Here is a 17,275-nt window from a genome sequence, read left to right on the forward strand (position 1 = left end):
GATTCTCAAGAACAACTCCTTTTCCTGGAAGGCTCACAGACTCACGCGCATCTTCCTAGCAAGACAGTTGGTAGTTACAACAGTCCAGAGCCACCTGCATTCCTTTTTATCACAAGTCCTCTTCAGGCTGATATGATCTCACACAATCTTTCAGATCAACCAAAAAAAAATCCCTTATAGATTATCACTCAAGAAGACAGTGTATGCTTGGTGTCGTTCAAAACAATCGGAGGCTGCGTATGCATACGCCAAAGAAAGGACCACCGCTCCATCAATTTCTTGCTCTCACTCTCTATGGTCCAAAAGACAGGATTGTTCTTTGTCAGGTGTAGTTTGAAACTAGAGAAGATCCCGTTAGTATGAAAAAGTTGATTAGGAAGGAGAAATTCAAGGTTTGCCAGCAGGAAAAGGGTAAGAGAGCAGAACGACAAGGAATTATTTTCAGGCCAGGTGAGAAGCCTGCAGCTGATGCAAAAGAAGAGATGGTGGTATCAGGTATTTTAGCAGGCAAGGGCTACCATTTGTGTCAAGGAAGGAAGATAATTTTAATACCAGCATTTGGTATAGACCGGAGTAAAATCAAGAGATACTGGGAAGCAAACTGAAGTCATATTAAAAGCAGGATTTTTATGCCTTTAGATTACACTGCCCTCAGGGGAGAGGCAAAAATACCAACTTATGCTAACATCCTATCAGAGGATTTAATTGAAAATGAGGCATAAAATGGTTCAGCTTGTTATTTTTATTTCAGCTAAGCGCCTTTTCATCCAAATTGAATCTGGCCTTTATTCCTATTGATCCTCTTATTACAAGAGAGCTGAGGGTAGTGGATTCAGGGGGTTGTGAAAGAGATGATTTCCAATGGTAGAGGCAAGCAAGGGAAAGGAAGACAACCTCTACACACGCTCCCACCACAGGGCTCTAATGCTTCGGGTGACTCCTGGGCCACTTTCTGCCTCTACTTCACAAAGCTGTAACTCGGTCAAGAAGCTTGCACTGCTTCAGCTTGTCCCTACAGAATGCCTTAAGGCATACGCACGCTAACAGACATCAAGAGGCGTGGAAGGGAGGCAGCATCCCTGCACTGCTTAGAGCAAGCAAAACCCCCTAACCCCAAGAGGCTTTTACAATCCAGTATAAGATGTCAAGATATTTTAGCTCAAAGCTGGAAACAGACATTACCATGAAGTTCACCCACTGGTGTAGGACAGACCTACAAAGCCTGTGTTAATGGTATTTTCCAAGTAAAAGGAATTGTTGGACAAGATGTAGAGCAGCTCTGAAGAGGAGGAGGTAAGTTACAAGCACGTGGCTCGCTCTGGCATGAATGAGTAGGCAAAGAACAGAAAGGTTCAGCTCTCTTCACCCATCCCCTCCGTTTAAATATTACGTTGGCTTTTGCCTGCTTTTATTGAGATGGCTTTATATGATCATTACTGTTTGACCTCCTCAACTACCTACGTTAAGCTACTCCACTAGGGCACTGTAAAAACATAAAGATGACAAACACATGGACTCATTTAGGCACAGCCAATCCTTAAGATAATATTTGACCTCAGTTTTTACCCAGTTTATTGGAGTCAGCATTTTTGTACAGCTTCTTCCACAACTTCCAGATGAGTCTTAACAGCTGCAAGTCTGAGCAGAATCGTTTGACATTGCCTCTCCCCTATAAAATCTAACGAATTTTCAATGTTCCCAATGGCCTTGCTACTACTCATCATCTCACTTTCATTAAGAAAGAATACAGACTTCTTTTCAGTCGCTTGATAACCTTCTGTATTATCCCAAGCGTGTTTTCAGGTTTTAATCTCTTCATCAAAAGCACTTGACCAGAAAAATGAATGCAAACTTTGTGGCTACTCCTAAGGGCATACTAAAAAAGAAATTAATTGTTATTGGATCAAAGCGGTTATATTAGTTATTCATAAAGCAGTATTGTATCCAAGCAGACCTCACCCTCGCTTAAAGGTCTGAAAACAGACAAGTTAAAAATGCAGTAATAAAGAGTTGGGGAGAAACTTAGAGCTGTGGTCTGTGTGGATACCAAACACATAGGGCAAAGCAGGAGACGAGATCAAGAGGCAAAATTTAGTTTCCTGGGAAAGAAGCTGAAAACAAGGACTCTTCAGCTGGACAAGAGCAGAGAGAGTGGTGGAAATGCACAGCCTAAATACTTGGCTGAGAAGACAGTGCAAGGAGAAAGGTTTCAAACCCATCAGCACCTGGAATGCTTCCCGGATAAATGGAGCTGTTAAGGCAGGGAGGGACTTCACCTGACCTGTAAGACCAAGCTGCTGGCACTTAAGAAGACTGTGAAGGAACATATAAGCAGAGGAGCAGTAGCAAGCTCACTGGCATGGAAGAGTACGTGCTTCAGGAGGACCTCGAGGATGACCTGAGAGGTCCGTATCCTCAGGTAAAGACAGGCTAGCGGGGTACATCAAGGAAGCAATGAAAAACCAACTGCCATTTAAACAGCTGTGAAGAAAGGAGCTAAACCAGAGATTTATCTGCTACAGACCTAAAACCCAAAATTGTAGGGAAGAAGGTGGGGGAACAGAACTGTCTGGTCCTAACCTGATTTACTAAATAAAGCACTTGCTTAAGTGTTTTCAGGACTGGCACTTGGTGGTGGCAAAATGTCCAACGACTCAATTTAACCTCTTCCAAAAGAGAGGGAAACCAAAACCACGTATCATGACCAAGGAATGAAGGAAGAGCACAAAAGACCTGAGCTAAACATAGATGGACATTCTGCTGTTCTCTCAGGGTTTGGATTACAGCGAAAGCAGTGTTTAGTGCTAAAAATTCAATCAGTAAACCAACAGAAAGTACTAGATGACTCCAACCAGCTAAAAAGCTTAGAGGCTAGCAATGCCATTTCTTAAATTAACAAATGCATTTAGTCTGTAGACACATGTTGCTTCTCCATTTTTGTCTGAAATGTTGTTGCAGGTGCAGAAGTTGCCTTATGACAGGGACAAACACATGGGCTGCGTTCTCTTATTTACGCAGTTATATCTGGATGCAGATGGCACATGGACAGTTTTAAAAGCAAGAAAAAAGTTGGCTCTAGAGCCTAAAAGCTCCTTAATTTTGTAGCTGAAGACTAAAAAAGTTGACTTCCACAAAGGGAAAAAAAGTAGTAAATATTTATTGCATGCAAATCAGCAACACAAAAGCATAGCCATTTCTTTTAAAGAGGTGAAAATAACGAGGTTACCATGCCAATGTTGAGCAGCAAGCTCAACCTTATGATCAGCAGTTCTAGGGAGGAGGAAGGAATATGCATGACACTTTCCACACAGCTCATAGCTAAATACAGCAGTTACAAGAAAATCGTGAGTCAAGTTTGGTGCTCCTTTTAGTCTATTATTATAGAACTAATTTAATTTTAGCTTAGCCAAGAATGAGCTGACTTCCATTTCAGTAGGTCTTCAATGTTACGAACAGGACACCTCACCCACCCCCCCCACCCCCTTCTTTAAAAATAAAGATTAGTATATACAAGGGCTTTTGCTCCACTCAGAAGAATAAAAAAGGACCTACATCCATTATTAATGTTATGTAAACCTCTGTACATGTTATGATAAAGCTAAACCGAAACCAACGTACTATTGCTGCTTTATATAACCACATTCTGCTTTTTAATCTAATAAATTAACATCTCACGATGGTGAGTGCTGGGTGCCACAGAAGGATAAGGAACATCCTATCAGGCAGGGAATGAAGAAAACAATTACATTTAAACTCACCACAAGAACAATGGTTCTGGGGTATCCAGAGAAAGGGGATCCTGGGACTTTTTAATGTCATCTGGGCTGAAAAATAGTCCCAGCAGCATGACTGCCTGTTTTTTTACTAAAGAAATTTTCTATAGCAAAATATTTGAATCCCAACCAATACTGAAGCTATTGTCTGACATCTGCTGTAACTGAAACTCTCCTTACTAAAAGCACCCATGAACACAACAGTTGTTCAGCCATATCTATGAAATAATTTATCCAGTAGGTTTTTAGGGGGTTGTTTATTTTTAATTCTGGTTCAATAATTATTTTGGGGTATCATTGACCATTAGCTAGAAATCTCTGAAAACGTACTGTGCACGCAGCTTGTTGCAGCAGCTGACGCCAAACACATTAGAACAGGGTTTCTGTAAAGGTTGTAGCTCTCTTTTTTTTCCCATCTCAGGGTTTTTGGTTGTTTCTGGAAAGACCAGGATCTTAAAAGTACTGCTTTTTGTTAGATGTCAGTGATTAAGAGAGCTTTGCTTGTCCTGGTGCCTGATGTTTTTGTGTTAAGCACTTCTGTTATACAGCAAACATTAAAAGCCCAAGTCTTTTTCAAATTATAATCTTACTTATTTTCAAAAGTTTTTAATCTTCTCACTGAAATTAATTTTGAAATTGGTGTAGCATATTTTTGCTAGTGTACTTCCATTCTCACCCTCATAATTATTCCCATTTGCCTCAGCTGTCACAGCAGCTGCATTCACATCCGACTTTTCCAGAAATCTATAGTGCATTCTATTATAACTAGAAATACAGAAAAATTGCTCCCACTAGGTAACCAAAGGACAAAAAGAGTACCTCTTAAATCAGCCTTGACATGGAGAAATTGATTTCATAGGTATCCTCAATGTAATATAAACAAAGACCTTTAATTTCTTGAGTGGCCACTTCTTTCAAGTATTACTTCTGCACTCTAGTCTCACTGTTAGAAATCTTTCTGAGCTTTGCTTAAACAGTGTTTCCCAACTGTAAAAATGAGAATACTAACAGCGTGTTCTCTAAATTAGAATAAAATCAATTGGCTAGTGAGCCAATTCCAGTTCATTATACTTAACGTAACTCAGAAATGATGTTAACATTCAACCCAAGGTAACTCTAGGGTGTGGATTTCCCCTTCTCCTCAAACTCAACTTTCAATACCAACCCCAAATATGAGTATTATCTTCTCAGACCTTATTTTAACCAGAATTGGGGTGGGGGGAACTACGTAAAATCAGTTTTAGTCACGTTGGCCATGCACAAGACGTGTCAAGTTTTACAGGGAACGTACAGCTTCGCCAGGCTCCTTCCACTTGCATCTACCAACAATTTCTTTACCTGAAGGGCTGTATTACTCCTCAGCAATAATTCCTAATACTTTATACAACGATAAAATTAATTCCTAACTGTTTTTTTTTAATATTTAGCTTCAAAAAAGTTATAGTTAACAACAGTCACATTACTCGGTTCTGGTATTAAAAGCACGTTGTTTTCCTGCAAAGTACAGTGAGAAAACAAATTTTTTCATGTTGATAAGCTGTCGTGCAAATCGGATTTGGCGACGTTTTTTACATGCACGCTCAAAGAAAACGACAGCATCAGTAATGTACAGGGGAAACTATAGGCACAGGCAACACATAGATAAAAAACAGGAAAAAGGACTCAAAAGTTTAGTGTCAGCTTTTTGTTGCCGTTATCCTCTGGCACTATGGACATGCTTTTTGTTGTCTGGCTCATTTTCTCACATGATACCATGCAGTTCAAGAAAAAAGAACCTTTTCCAAACAGGAAACAGAGAAAAGCTGGCTAATTTCCTTTATATTTTGCCCTGTTCTTATGGCTGGGGCTTATCCGCGAAGCACGGGGACAGTATGTTTTCAATGCAATAGATTTCTGCCGACTTAATAAATATCACTTGCCTCCTGGGAGGATGTTTGATGATTAAACTGTCACTACAGTGAATATAGCAGCAGCCTCTGTGTAGAGGCCAGCATGGGCTGACTGGTTTTTCTTGTGAGGCTAAAGGTATTTCAAAAGACACTTTTATTTTTTCAATCTCACTGCTCATAAAGGCTTAATCCATTTTGTGAATTAATTGCTGGAAAGGATTAAAGCTGGTTGGGAATTTATCAATGATTTCTTACTGAATATTTTTAAAACAAACCATTGCCTTTAAGGGTAGATGTTTTTTTAAAAAAAATTCAAAAACTTCCTTTTTTTAAAAAAATACAAATTTATGTGAGTCAAAATTAACCCAAGACACTAAAACCATCTAAATAATTCAGTATATACAAAGTTAAGCTCAAACCAATTTTTAAGATAATGGAAAATAGCTGATCGACGTAAAATATTTTGTAGTGGGCTTCTCTTTGTGGACACTCAGAAGTCCACATTTCAGCCAGTGTTAGTGTGATGTTGGGGAAACAAAAATCCTGAAGATTGATGGAAAACCATTTCATACCCACCTTTCCTAGGAAGAGCCTCTTTCGGAGGCTCTGACTATGCATGTTGATAATATTTTGAAAGTAAATTGAGCTGTGGGTTTTGTACCTGACTCAAGGGTTGCACAGCAATTCCTCCTACATTACTCTTGGCAACAGATCTCTCCTCATAACACAACATTTTGAAAGGGACCATGTAAAACTAGAATTTAGAACAGCATTCAGAGCTTTCCATGTAGCTGAGTTCCACATCCATATTGTTTATAATGATCTTCTTGCCTACAAAACTCAAAATTTCATCCTAGTAATATTTAAATGCTCCAAACTTTGACCCCAGTCTCAGTGGATCAGGTATTTAGTCTGAAGAAAGGCCATAATTTGGCCTTGGAAAAGCTTAACTTTAAATACTTGAATAGATGTATTAATCACTCTTATTCCTTTCAGTGTTATCCTTCGGTGTGAAAATTATCATGCATAACTCACAAAACCGAAAAGCCAACTGATAAACTCTGCAGATCATCTACGAAGAGACTATGTGGCAAAAGAATGCTTGATAATTGTTCTTCAACTAAATGTTGTTCAATCAATTAGAAAATGTACAATTTCCGACAAATTCAAAAGCCTGAGCAAAAGCTCTCATTCTCTTGTAGTTATTGATTAAAAATAGTGAATATGTAACTTGCAAGTGCCCAGGTAGGATCCTGTTAGCCGAGTGTAATTATACGGATCATAAAGAAGCCTGCATAATTTACCTATTTTTGTGAAAACTGGCTACAGCATAAACAGCTAGAAGCTCAAAAAAATGCAGTGCAATGAAGAAATGCAGTAATTCTACAGCCCAGGTGGGTCAGTCGAGTAACGCAGTCACTGCATCTGAGGTACGGAGACAGCTTTAGACATCAACGACCCATTCTTTGCCTTCTAGAAAGTTAAGCAGTACAAGCAGCACACGTGTACGCTGTCAGACCACACAAGTGCCATGTCAAAGACTCATGTAATTTTTAACGTTGAAGAGTTTAATAAGAGTGAATTACAGTTCTATTTTACACAGGGACAGCCCTCTGGAAAAAGGAACAAAATTAAATTAGTAATAGGACTGCATTTCATCAGTGCATGCTAATAGCCTCCAGTTGTTACACAAGCTTCCCCATTCACATTAGAGAAGTAACCAATTATACACACCGCTATCTGGAGCTGTGAAATTTTAATTCATGCCCCCAAAAGATTAGAATATCAATTACCAGTGCTGTGCAAGTGCAAAAGATAAGTGTGAAGTCAATCTCCACAAATAACACGGTTAAATTGCTTTTTCCTTCTTTAAGTCTTATTGTGGAAAAAGTTTTTTAGAGCTATATATATATTATGCATTCTGTTGCCACCTCCACGCGAGTGTAAACTCAGCATCCCAAGCCACATGCATACTGATAAGGACACAAACACCAAAGGCTGATCATAAATACTATCATATACCTCTGCTATAGTCATTCTCATAGCACTGACAGGTGAGGGCTCAATATCCACCAGCTGAACTGCGTTAAAACTCTGGATGCAGAGATTGCACAAGGTTGAAAACACACAGCAACAAAGGTTAGAAAGGCAGGGCAAAGGCAGTTAGAAAGAATCTGCTCACAACCTAAAACGCTATCGAAATAATTAACTCTATACAAAGGAGTTGAAAGAAAAATCAAAATCACAGTTTGTTAAAATGGAAAGACACAGGAAACTGTGTTACAGATGTTAGTATGTCTGGGAAAATCACTCTTACCTAGCTATTAACAGCGTTCTTGAATTTAATCACCTGAACTGGAGATCAAGACATTTCTGTCCCAAATCACTGCACTAATGTATTAAAGTAATAAAAAGCTGCACAAGGTTAACTTTTTAAAAAACTCTAGACTAGTTTTAAACTGTGATTTCTTAAAATAACATTAGCAATGTCAGTGGGACACCAACAATTCACTTTTATTAAAGTGCTCTTTGGAAATGTATTTACATACTATGATTTACTCAGTTTTAATGTCATTAATTGCTTTGGAAGCAACATGTACACCGAAATTATATTTTGTGATATTATTTTGGAATGCAATGTTTTAACAGTATTCCTTCTAAATTAGTAACTTCTTATATGCATCTAGAGTATTCCTTGAGTAATTTTGAGGTAAATGGACACTTTATTTGGCATCGCATCACACGTGGTGTAACCTAGTATTAGTAAATATTATGAGAACCTCAGCAGCCTAATAAAAAGGTAACAAAATGTACTAAGAATTAAGCTGAAAGTACAGAAACACAGGACTGCCAGCCACAATCCAAAGCAAAAAAATATTCTGCTCTTCTGTGGGTGACATTGAGCCTGTTTGATGCTTTTGTTATGATTACCCACCCACTGCAAGCAGTGCTGGTGGAATCAGGCCACTTTCCCTTTCTTTTCCAAAAATACAGCATGAGTTTAAACCAGACTGGGATACCAGTGAGCACTATTCTCTTCCCATTTGTAACAATATACTTAAAAACAGAGCAAGAAGAAATAAATCAAGGAATTCGGTTTTCTTACAGTGTCACTGTCACTTGGTTGGAACTGGAAAGGCTGCGGTTTGTGAAACACAGAGTTCTCCTGTAAAAACAGCTGTAGATTGTAATCCCGCACCACCTGAGAAAATGAAAGATGCCATTTAGACTCATTATTTTGTAAACTTAAAAACATGCTGTAGAGTGAAATTAGTACGGTGTTGCAAAACAGAGATCAAACCTGTAGCAGAACCTTGAATGCAACAAAAGGAAATAGAGGACCTGATGCTGGGCAGCACCACCCGCAGTTACGCAGAAGTGACTGGCAGGACACACACTGGATGACAAAGATCTAAACTGTATCTGCCATTAACCCCCCCAAAATACTGCAGAGGCAAAAACAGGGGGAAACCCCCAACTATTGAGTATACGGTATGTGGCGTCACTAGTATAAATATTTTCTCTCTCCTCTTGTGTGTAACTTCTTGTGCACAGTTCTTTCTTCAGATGAAATGTCTTATTTTTACACAAATTATTAGTTGCGGGAGCTGAAAAGACTATTTGGAATAATGCATACAAAATCAGTTAGAAAATTCATCTCTTCTTATTAAATTGCTTTCAGAGAAAACTCTCAAAGCTTGCATTTTGCTAAACCAAAACTACTCCAGCTACTAAATTTGTTTAATGATACATTTCAGATAGCATGACACATATCCCCAAACAAATCTCTGTCACAGTTTACACATATTTACAAAGAAAAACTCAGCGATTGCAATATAAAAAATAGTATCACTGCTTGAAGAACTCTACAGAGTACTCACTGCTTCAATTGATGAAAAGGCGTAAATAGCAGCATGAAATTATAAAAATCTATTGCCCAAATGAGGTTTAAATGTACAGAAGTATACCATAAAGATGGTATTTATCCAGAAATACCAGCATCATCTATGACCAAGAATTCTGATTGCACTGTATTTACGATGGTAAATACAACATGTTCTCTAATGCATCAAAATGTTGATGCTTGCGTTACTGAAATACTGAACTGTAAAAAATTAATCTCCAGTTAAAGAAAGTAAATAGTCCTCCAGGGCCAATAATGCACTCATCTAAAACAGTAAAGTACATAATTACTGCACCAATTTCAGCAGTTGAATGTAAACACATTCAAATGCACAGAAAAAAGCACACAGAGAAGGCATACAGGGAGTCTGTATTAGGAATTCCCATAAACAGAAATTTGGAAAATACTGAAGGAGGAATCACCTGCAGCTTCAGGTGATGCTCAGCACTGGCTATGGCATCGAGATTTACGTTAAACCGCTCTGGTTTTCACACAGTCCTTTAGACGTATGTGAGCACTGCCCACAGCACACAACTCTGTGCCACGTCAAATATGTGTGACTATTTTAAAGCAACTTCAATTAGAAAAAACCACAAAGCGTAGCTACTGAGGATGTGAAAACCTCTATGATTATTTTAATGCCATAAGCCATCGCTGTAGACCTCCAGCTCAAAAGCAACTCAGTTCTTCAAAGAAGAAAAAGCATCTTTACAACAGCGCTCAAGAAAATTTCCCTCAAAGCATCAGTACTTGTTAGAAATGAGAACAACTGTTACCATAACGTGAGACTTGGGAGGGTGGGCAAGTCTGGTGAATTAATAGCCCGGAGCATTTTGCACAATATATTTTTAAAAAGAAAATAAAAGGACTCCTAAGCAACACAGTATTCTCAGGACTGAGCAGCACCTTTTCGAAATAGATTTCGTGTTATTCCGATACTAACTCAACATTCTCACCCAGTTTCTTTATGAAGTCGATGTCAATCGACATGTTCAAATGGACTTGAAACCAAATGTTAAATTTATACTGTATGCAGAAGGAAGGCATAGTCAGAAACGTGCATAAATGAAATTATTTGCCCTAAGTTGGTGAGCCTTCTTACCAGAAACATCACAGAAATGTTATTCAAAACAGCAAATGGAATTTTAGAAAATGTTCCAAAGAAAATCAGATTTTTTCCAAAAGCAAAGTGCAAGAAGTACAAGTCTTGAATAAGACTGTTCATGTGAAAAGGAAGTTAAATTTTTCATTTTCGTATATTCAGTGTCAGAGGATAATATTTCCCAGACATGCCAGAGAAACGACATGGGTCACCCCAACCTAGCAGTAATAAACCCTCTAAAGCTGCGATAACAACGCTACGATAAACTGTGAAAAACCTTCATTTTATACAGAAAACTTGTTTTCAAGAGGTTTCTCTCAATCTGCATTAGCTTTAGGTGACTGACAATTTCCTAAGCAGCTGAACACAACACAGCCCTGCCCATCCAAAGCAGCCACCTCCGGCTCTCCAGCGTTCAAGAGGAAAGCACAAACTTCTTGGAAGCTACTTGTCTCATTCTAAAGCAAATATAATTAATTCCATTCTGTAAACAGAAATATAGTTCAGATGGGAAAACAAAAGCATTTCTACCAGTGATTTAAAGTGTCCTTTCTAAACACAGCTTGGCAAGCTTGTGATCTTGTACCTAAAACAAACAGAGAAAAGGTGAAGTATTAAAAAATCCTAATAAATATTTAAAACCTTCGCTTTGATGGCAGGCTGGGTTTTACTCCAAATTACTAAATTGCCCACAAATTTCTTACACCTTTAACGCTCAGGCTACTGTTGAAAAACATGCGCAGCTTTTGGTACCAAGTTTCTACTCCAGATTCACCTCTCCTTTTGGAGCTGACTGATTCCTGCAACGTGGACCTACAGGAAATGCTGAAAGTTGCAATGAAAGGACAAGCAAAAGTCCGTGGAATAATCCACCGATTAGTATGTTTAGTATTTCAGAGCAAGGCACACATTTTCAGTAGTAATGTAATACAAATTTTTCTTCCCTGCATTCTTGAACTGCAAGGAGAGGAGAAAATTGGTGCGGATGAGCTATAAACCAGTTGTAAAAATCCTGTTCGGACCTGACAGCTGTATTTACATTTTTGTTTGTTCTCCAGGCATTTGTACTTACTCAGTAAAGCAGAAACAGAACTGTTTTCCTCAAACATATATCATGACGTTGTTACTGTGTAAAGTAAGTCAGACCTGCAGGCTTGTAGCCACACAGCGGCTTAGGAACACAAGCTACCACAGCTCAGCACACGCAAATAGACGACAAAGGTATTCCTACACAAACAAGCTGCTTGGAAATGACAGTTCAGTTAGATGCAAGACCCACCAGCCAGCACCCCCAAGTATTCTGAATACAAAGGATTTAATACAATATTGAGAAATTAGCTATGAATATGCAGCCATTATATATAAGCATATTTAGTTAAAAGATTCAAACCCAGCATTTTTGGGGAAGATACTTTAAGCTGACCTGGATGATATACAGCAAGGTGAATTATTGAAAGTCCTTCTCCAACAGAAGGTAAACCAGTATTTTCATTACCTTTACAGTCGCTGCCAAGTAAATTCAAAGACAAGTCAGCATGAAGCCCATTTTTAATCCACTCACTTTACATCTAATAAGGTGTGAGTCAGCATGCTTGCAGGTGAACAAGGAATGTGTTAAATAAGTTTTTTCTACGTAAATCCCTGCATAAATGAGCTCTGTTTCTGTGCCGGTGGTTAAGGTAAATGTATAAAGGAGTATTATGACTGCACCAAAGCAGCTCATTTGAGCTCAATGGCAATTATTTGTTTTTAGCCTGGCAGACAAATTATTTAAGTATCAAAATTATCCTGGAAGCAATCACCTATTTCTGATTCTGGCTTCTCGACAAAGCAAACAATGTCGATGACAGGAGTCTAACCTGTTTTCTGTGTTTGCCATTCTTAATTCAAGGGAGAACACACTGTAATATTTTGGTTTTTAAGTTGACAGTCAATTATTAAGAAATGATCCAAACAGTTTCACAGGGCTTTACTGTGATGGATGACTAATGCGGTTCCAGATTACACAGTGCAGAACTCTCAGCTGCAATTTCTTTTTCCAAACGTGCAGAGTGAGTATAACTGATTATCTCTTGATCACTGTTCTCTAAAGATCCTGTACTGTGCAAATGCACTCATGAGAGTTCAGTCTGGGTGGCAACAGGAAAAATTTTCCCCAAGAAAACTGTCTAGTTTCTTTTAACTTAATACTATTCAGGAGTAACCAAAAATAATAACTCTTCAGTTCTGTCATTACTTTGGAAGCAAATCTTAAGCCGGGGAATTTCTATATGCTGTAAGTATTCGGTTACCACGGATCATTCAGTTAAAACTTACCCTGCTGGAAGTCTCCAGTAAAAACTGGAATGTGTTTTGTACAGCTTGGCATGTCTCTAGTTCAGTCCTGCTGAATGCCATTAAATAATCTTTAAGGTGATCATATACGTTTCCATCAAGAGCCTGTATGAGGGAAAGAATTTAAGAAAATTAAGCAATAAGTACTTTTGTGTAGAATTTATTAGTATTCACATTTAAATTTGTAAGGTGCTGATACAGTTGGGTTTTTGTAAATAATTTTGAAAGTTGGCGGGGGGGAAGGGTGAAATTGTGCGAGCTTTAGGAAATGGTTTCTGCCCCAGCAAAACCAAGCCCAACATTTAAGACAACGCTAGCAGACACATGTAAATCCGACAGAAATAATTTGGAACTTAAAAGATGAATGCAGGAGATTTTCCTTCTGCAAAAAAAGTTTCACTCCCCATCAGCACACAGCTACAGCAACCACCAGAAATTAAAACGAAAGAGCTACAGGTTAACTTCTCCAGGCTCTTACAAGTGATGTCAGCCCTATCAAATAATCTGTTAAGCATCATTCCCCACCTGCCCCCCCGCCAAAAAAAAAATAAAAAAAAAAAAAATTACGCCATATGAGCTTACATCTGGGATGTTTGATTGATAAAAACATCAGGAAATACCCAACCACAAACCCGTAAAACCCCACAGCAATACATGTAGGCAGGTTCAGCTCTTGCCTGTCTCGGTATAGGCACAGTTTTACTGGGATTCATCCCGCAGTGCACACTCAGTTCATACAGCCTCGTCCCAGTGCCGCGTGAGGACTTCAGCACTTGGTGTGCTTCTACAGAGCTAAAGGGACGAGCCCTCGCCACCACGGCTACACGAGCCCCGAAGTTACCACCCCATTTCAAGGGCATTTCTTTTCACGTCAGATACACACAGTCTAAATAGCAGGTCTCTCTTGCACTTCAGGGAACACAAATGATGTCTAGAATTGCCCAGACTCGCTGTGCTGTCGGGAGAATTGCTGTACGACAACAGCGATCCTGACACTTCCCCAAAACGGCACTTGAAGTTTTTTATGATTGAGCATATCTATTCCTAAAGCTTTTCGGATCAAACACCAGCCTGGAGTGCAACTCTGCTAATAAATGTAAATAGTTTAACTTGGCAAAGCAATTATAAAGGCTCGGTTTGCAAAGCAGCTGTGATTTTTGCATTCTAGTATGCTATAAATGAGTATTTCAGAGCTCCCTCCCCCTGCCTTCATATTAAGCCCATATGTTCTTTTTATGTTAAACCCAGCAGGAGGGGGTCATGTCATTTAACTTAAGTCTTCTACAGTGCAGACACCTACGATGGAGTTTGTTACTCCAGGTCCTTTTTAGGGTCAATGGAGAGAAGCTGGTACCTCTGTGGTGTGATTCACCTCCTCTAAGAGAGATGGTTAAAATAGGTCAGATGAAACGCAGCATGCTAAGTGCCTATTGCTCTTCACTGACCGTAAACAGCGCCCAGACAATTAGCTTAGATAGACACGTCTACACAGTGGTCATATAAAGCTGGGTGAGACAAAGCCAGTCTCAACACGTGTTGATTCTCTGCCATTATTATCTACCAAGCATTAGGAATTAATTCGTCTACAGCTGCATTCTGTAGTTCTAGGAATATAAAAAGATACAGAAGTATTAACTTCATTATTTCCCCACCCCTCTTGCAATGACCACAGCTCTCAAGTTTTTTGCTGAGATACCAATATACCCCCCTCAGGGTGACAGAGAGATATGCAAGAAAGATATACAAGAAAGAACACCAAAGAAAAGCGTGGCAAAACATTAGGAAGCATACAAATCTTTCAGCATGTGAAAACTGCATTACAACCTTTCTCTTTTCATTAATTAAAAGTGGTTTCAATATGATGAAGTTCTTAAATACCAACAAGTGCTGCCAGAACTGAAGTTATTAAAGTCAGTGCAACACAAACATTTTTGTCAGCCAAGTAAACCCATGGCCAAGCGTGCAGCATCAACACGCTAAAAACCTCGTTGCTGCACTGAAAATGTGACATCCCATCAGTTACAGGATTACAGAACTGGTTGGTTAGAAATTGCTTTCAATGATAATGTACCTATTCATCCTATAAAATGGTAATTATTATATCAAGCTGGAAATGTTAATGTTAAAACAAAACTGAACTGTATATAAATTCACATTTGTGTGCAATTTTATAATCTGAATCTCCTTTACTTACAAACACTCTGACTCAAACCACTGAACATCACAATTTAGGTTTGAAATAAAACGTCTTTTCAAAATTTCTGATCACACAACTTGCAAGGGAGACAAAAAAATATTCCCCTCCCCCCAACTCCCAACATATATTGTTCCACTACAATGGCTTTTGTTCTCTTCCTGAATCTCAAAAGATTACTAAATCACTTACTGTATTACAATCAGACTGAAAAAAACTGTCTTTTTTTTTCAACATCAAAAGGAAATCAAGATTTTTCTTTAAAACAAATCTGGCATCAGAACAAAGATAATATGAAGTTCAGTAACAGAGAACTACAATTTCCAAGGATAGAAAAAGTCAATGTTTGTTAAGAAATTATTTCTTTATAGTGGAACTGTCATAGTAGAAGTGCAAAACTACTTCCCCACCTGAGTCCAGGCTTAGAAGATAATGGCTGAAATTGGGACTGAGAAGAACCAAAACTGTTAACAAAGGGAATGGATACACAACAAAATTAAAGTGCATTTTTAGAAGAAATCCTATACATGAATTCAAATAAATAAATTATGTATGAGGGGAACGAGAGGAGAACATTTTTCTCATTTCAACATTTTCAAGTATAACATAACATGGTTTTCCTGTGAGCAAAATTTCAGTCCCAGTTCAGATCACAATTTTGAGGAGGCTTTACTTTTTAATTCAAGAGATTATATTAAACATTTTAGGAACTTGGATGCATTGGGCTTAATCATTCTACATTCTGTAAAGATTTTCCCCAAAGCAAAGACGTAAATAAAACTATCTTAGGTATTGTTAGTACATTTGGTTATCTTTGGGACTTTGCTCTTGATCTGAGATAGTAACACATGATGTAGAAAAGACACCATTGAACATATCATGATCATACATGTAACTAACTTTGAGGTCTCTTCACTAGAGCATTTACAAGTCTCAGTAACGCTCCATTTAAAAATTACCATTTCAGTTCCCTGGAGAAGAAGGAGAACAAGCTAAACCACTATGTATTTTTTTATTTTAAAAGACTCATTCCTTCTCAAATCCCCAAGAAAAAATGGGAACCATTTGACCTATGCATAATGCAGACTGAGTTGTGCAATGCCACCAAGGCAAGTCTTCCATTTTATCTCATTTATTTCTGAAATATTCCTGGTATTCTATTCATGTTTGTCCTGCACAGAAACTGCTAAACTGTGCTGAAGCTCTGCATAATATTTTTGAGGTTTAAACTCAGGTGTTCAAATTAAACCTCTCATTTAGCAATCTGAATCCGCCAGGCAACAAAATCTGGACCATACAGTACTAAGTTAAAAAAACACAATCAAAACCACACTTGTAAAGCCACATGAGCTTTTACTGACTAATTTACACCACTCTCGTCTGAATCATCACTGCCTGGAAATAATTTTATATTTTCAAACACGGGCACTTGTATGCTGATATAATTTTGAACTCCCTAATCCTTACTGGAATCCCATTCTTTCAATAAGGTGACCATCATGGAACAAATTAACTTTTCATTTGAAAACATTCATCCTTTTGTGAACTGAAGCAACTCAACATTTTACCTGTTTTAATTTTGTCCATGCCAAGCATTAAAAGCCTTAACAAATGCTTTGTAAGCTGCCACCACTTTGACAGAAACAATATAGCTGATGTTGAAGGCAAAGAATTTCCTTACATGGGTGGAGGTAACATAACAAAATTAGATATGATCCTACCCCACCCTGACTACAGTCTGAAAATGAAATGATAAGGAAAAGTTTTAAATGAACTGAACAAAAATCATTGTGTTTGTGGAGTGACAGCTCTTCTATGAAGTCAATGGTATTGCATCATGGTAATGTGACATATTTTCCTGTTTAGTAATCAAAGCAAACCCCTCAAATAGAAAGGGAGATCTGTATCATAGATGCTCCCTTCTCTCGATTTTAGGTAGCTTATTAAGAATTAAAATTCAATTCTTATACCACTCCCATCTGCATCAGAAACCCTGTTTTATCTGTCCCCGATCTATTTTATTTTGAAAACAACCTGTAACCCATTAAATACAGGGACTCTGTTTTTGCAGCCTGCATT

At 38.2% G+C, this 17,275-nt stretch overlaps 1 protein-coding gene across 3 annotated transcripts in view; it reads right to left on the reverse strand.

Annotated features, from left to right (window-relative positions):
• FCHSD2 (FCH and double SH3 domains 2) overlaps window positions 1–17,275 on the reverse strand; it is a 163,504-nt gene that overhangs the window by 30,358 nt on the left and 115,871 nt on the right. For all 3 annotated transcript variants that reach the window (XM_055801933.1, XM_055801934.1, XM_013305168.3), the window contains exons 9-10: window positions 12,985–13,107; window positions 8,769–8,864 (exon numbers count right to left, since the gene is read on the reverse strand). In XM_055801933.1, coding sequence (XP_055657908.1) covers window positions 8,769–8,864; window positions 12,985–13,107 — 219 coding nt within the window. The remainder of the gene's footprint in view (window positions 1–8,768; window positions 8,865–12,984; window positions 13,108–17,275) is intronic.

Source organism: Falco peregrinus, chromosome 4 (genome assembly GCF_023634155.1).
Source record: "Falco peregrinus isolate bFalPer1 chromosome 4, bFalPer1.pri, whole genome shotgun sequence".
Lineage (NCBI taxonomy): Eukaryota > Metazoa > Chordata > Aves > Falconiformes > Falconidae > Falco > Falco peregrinus.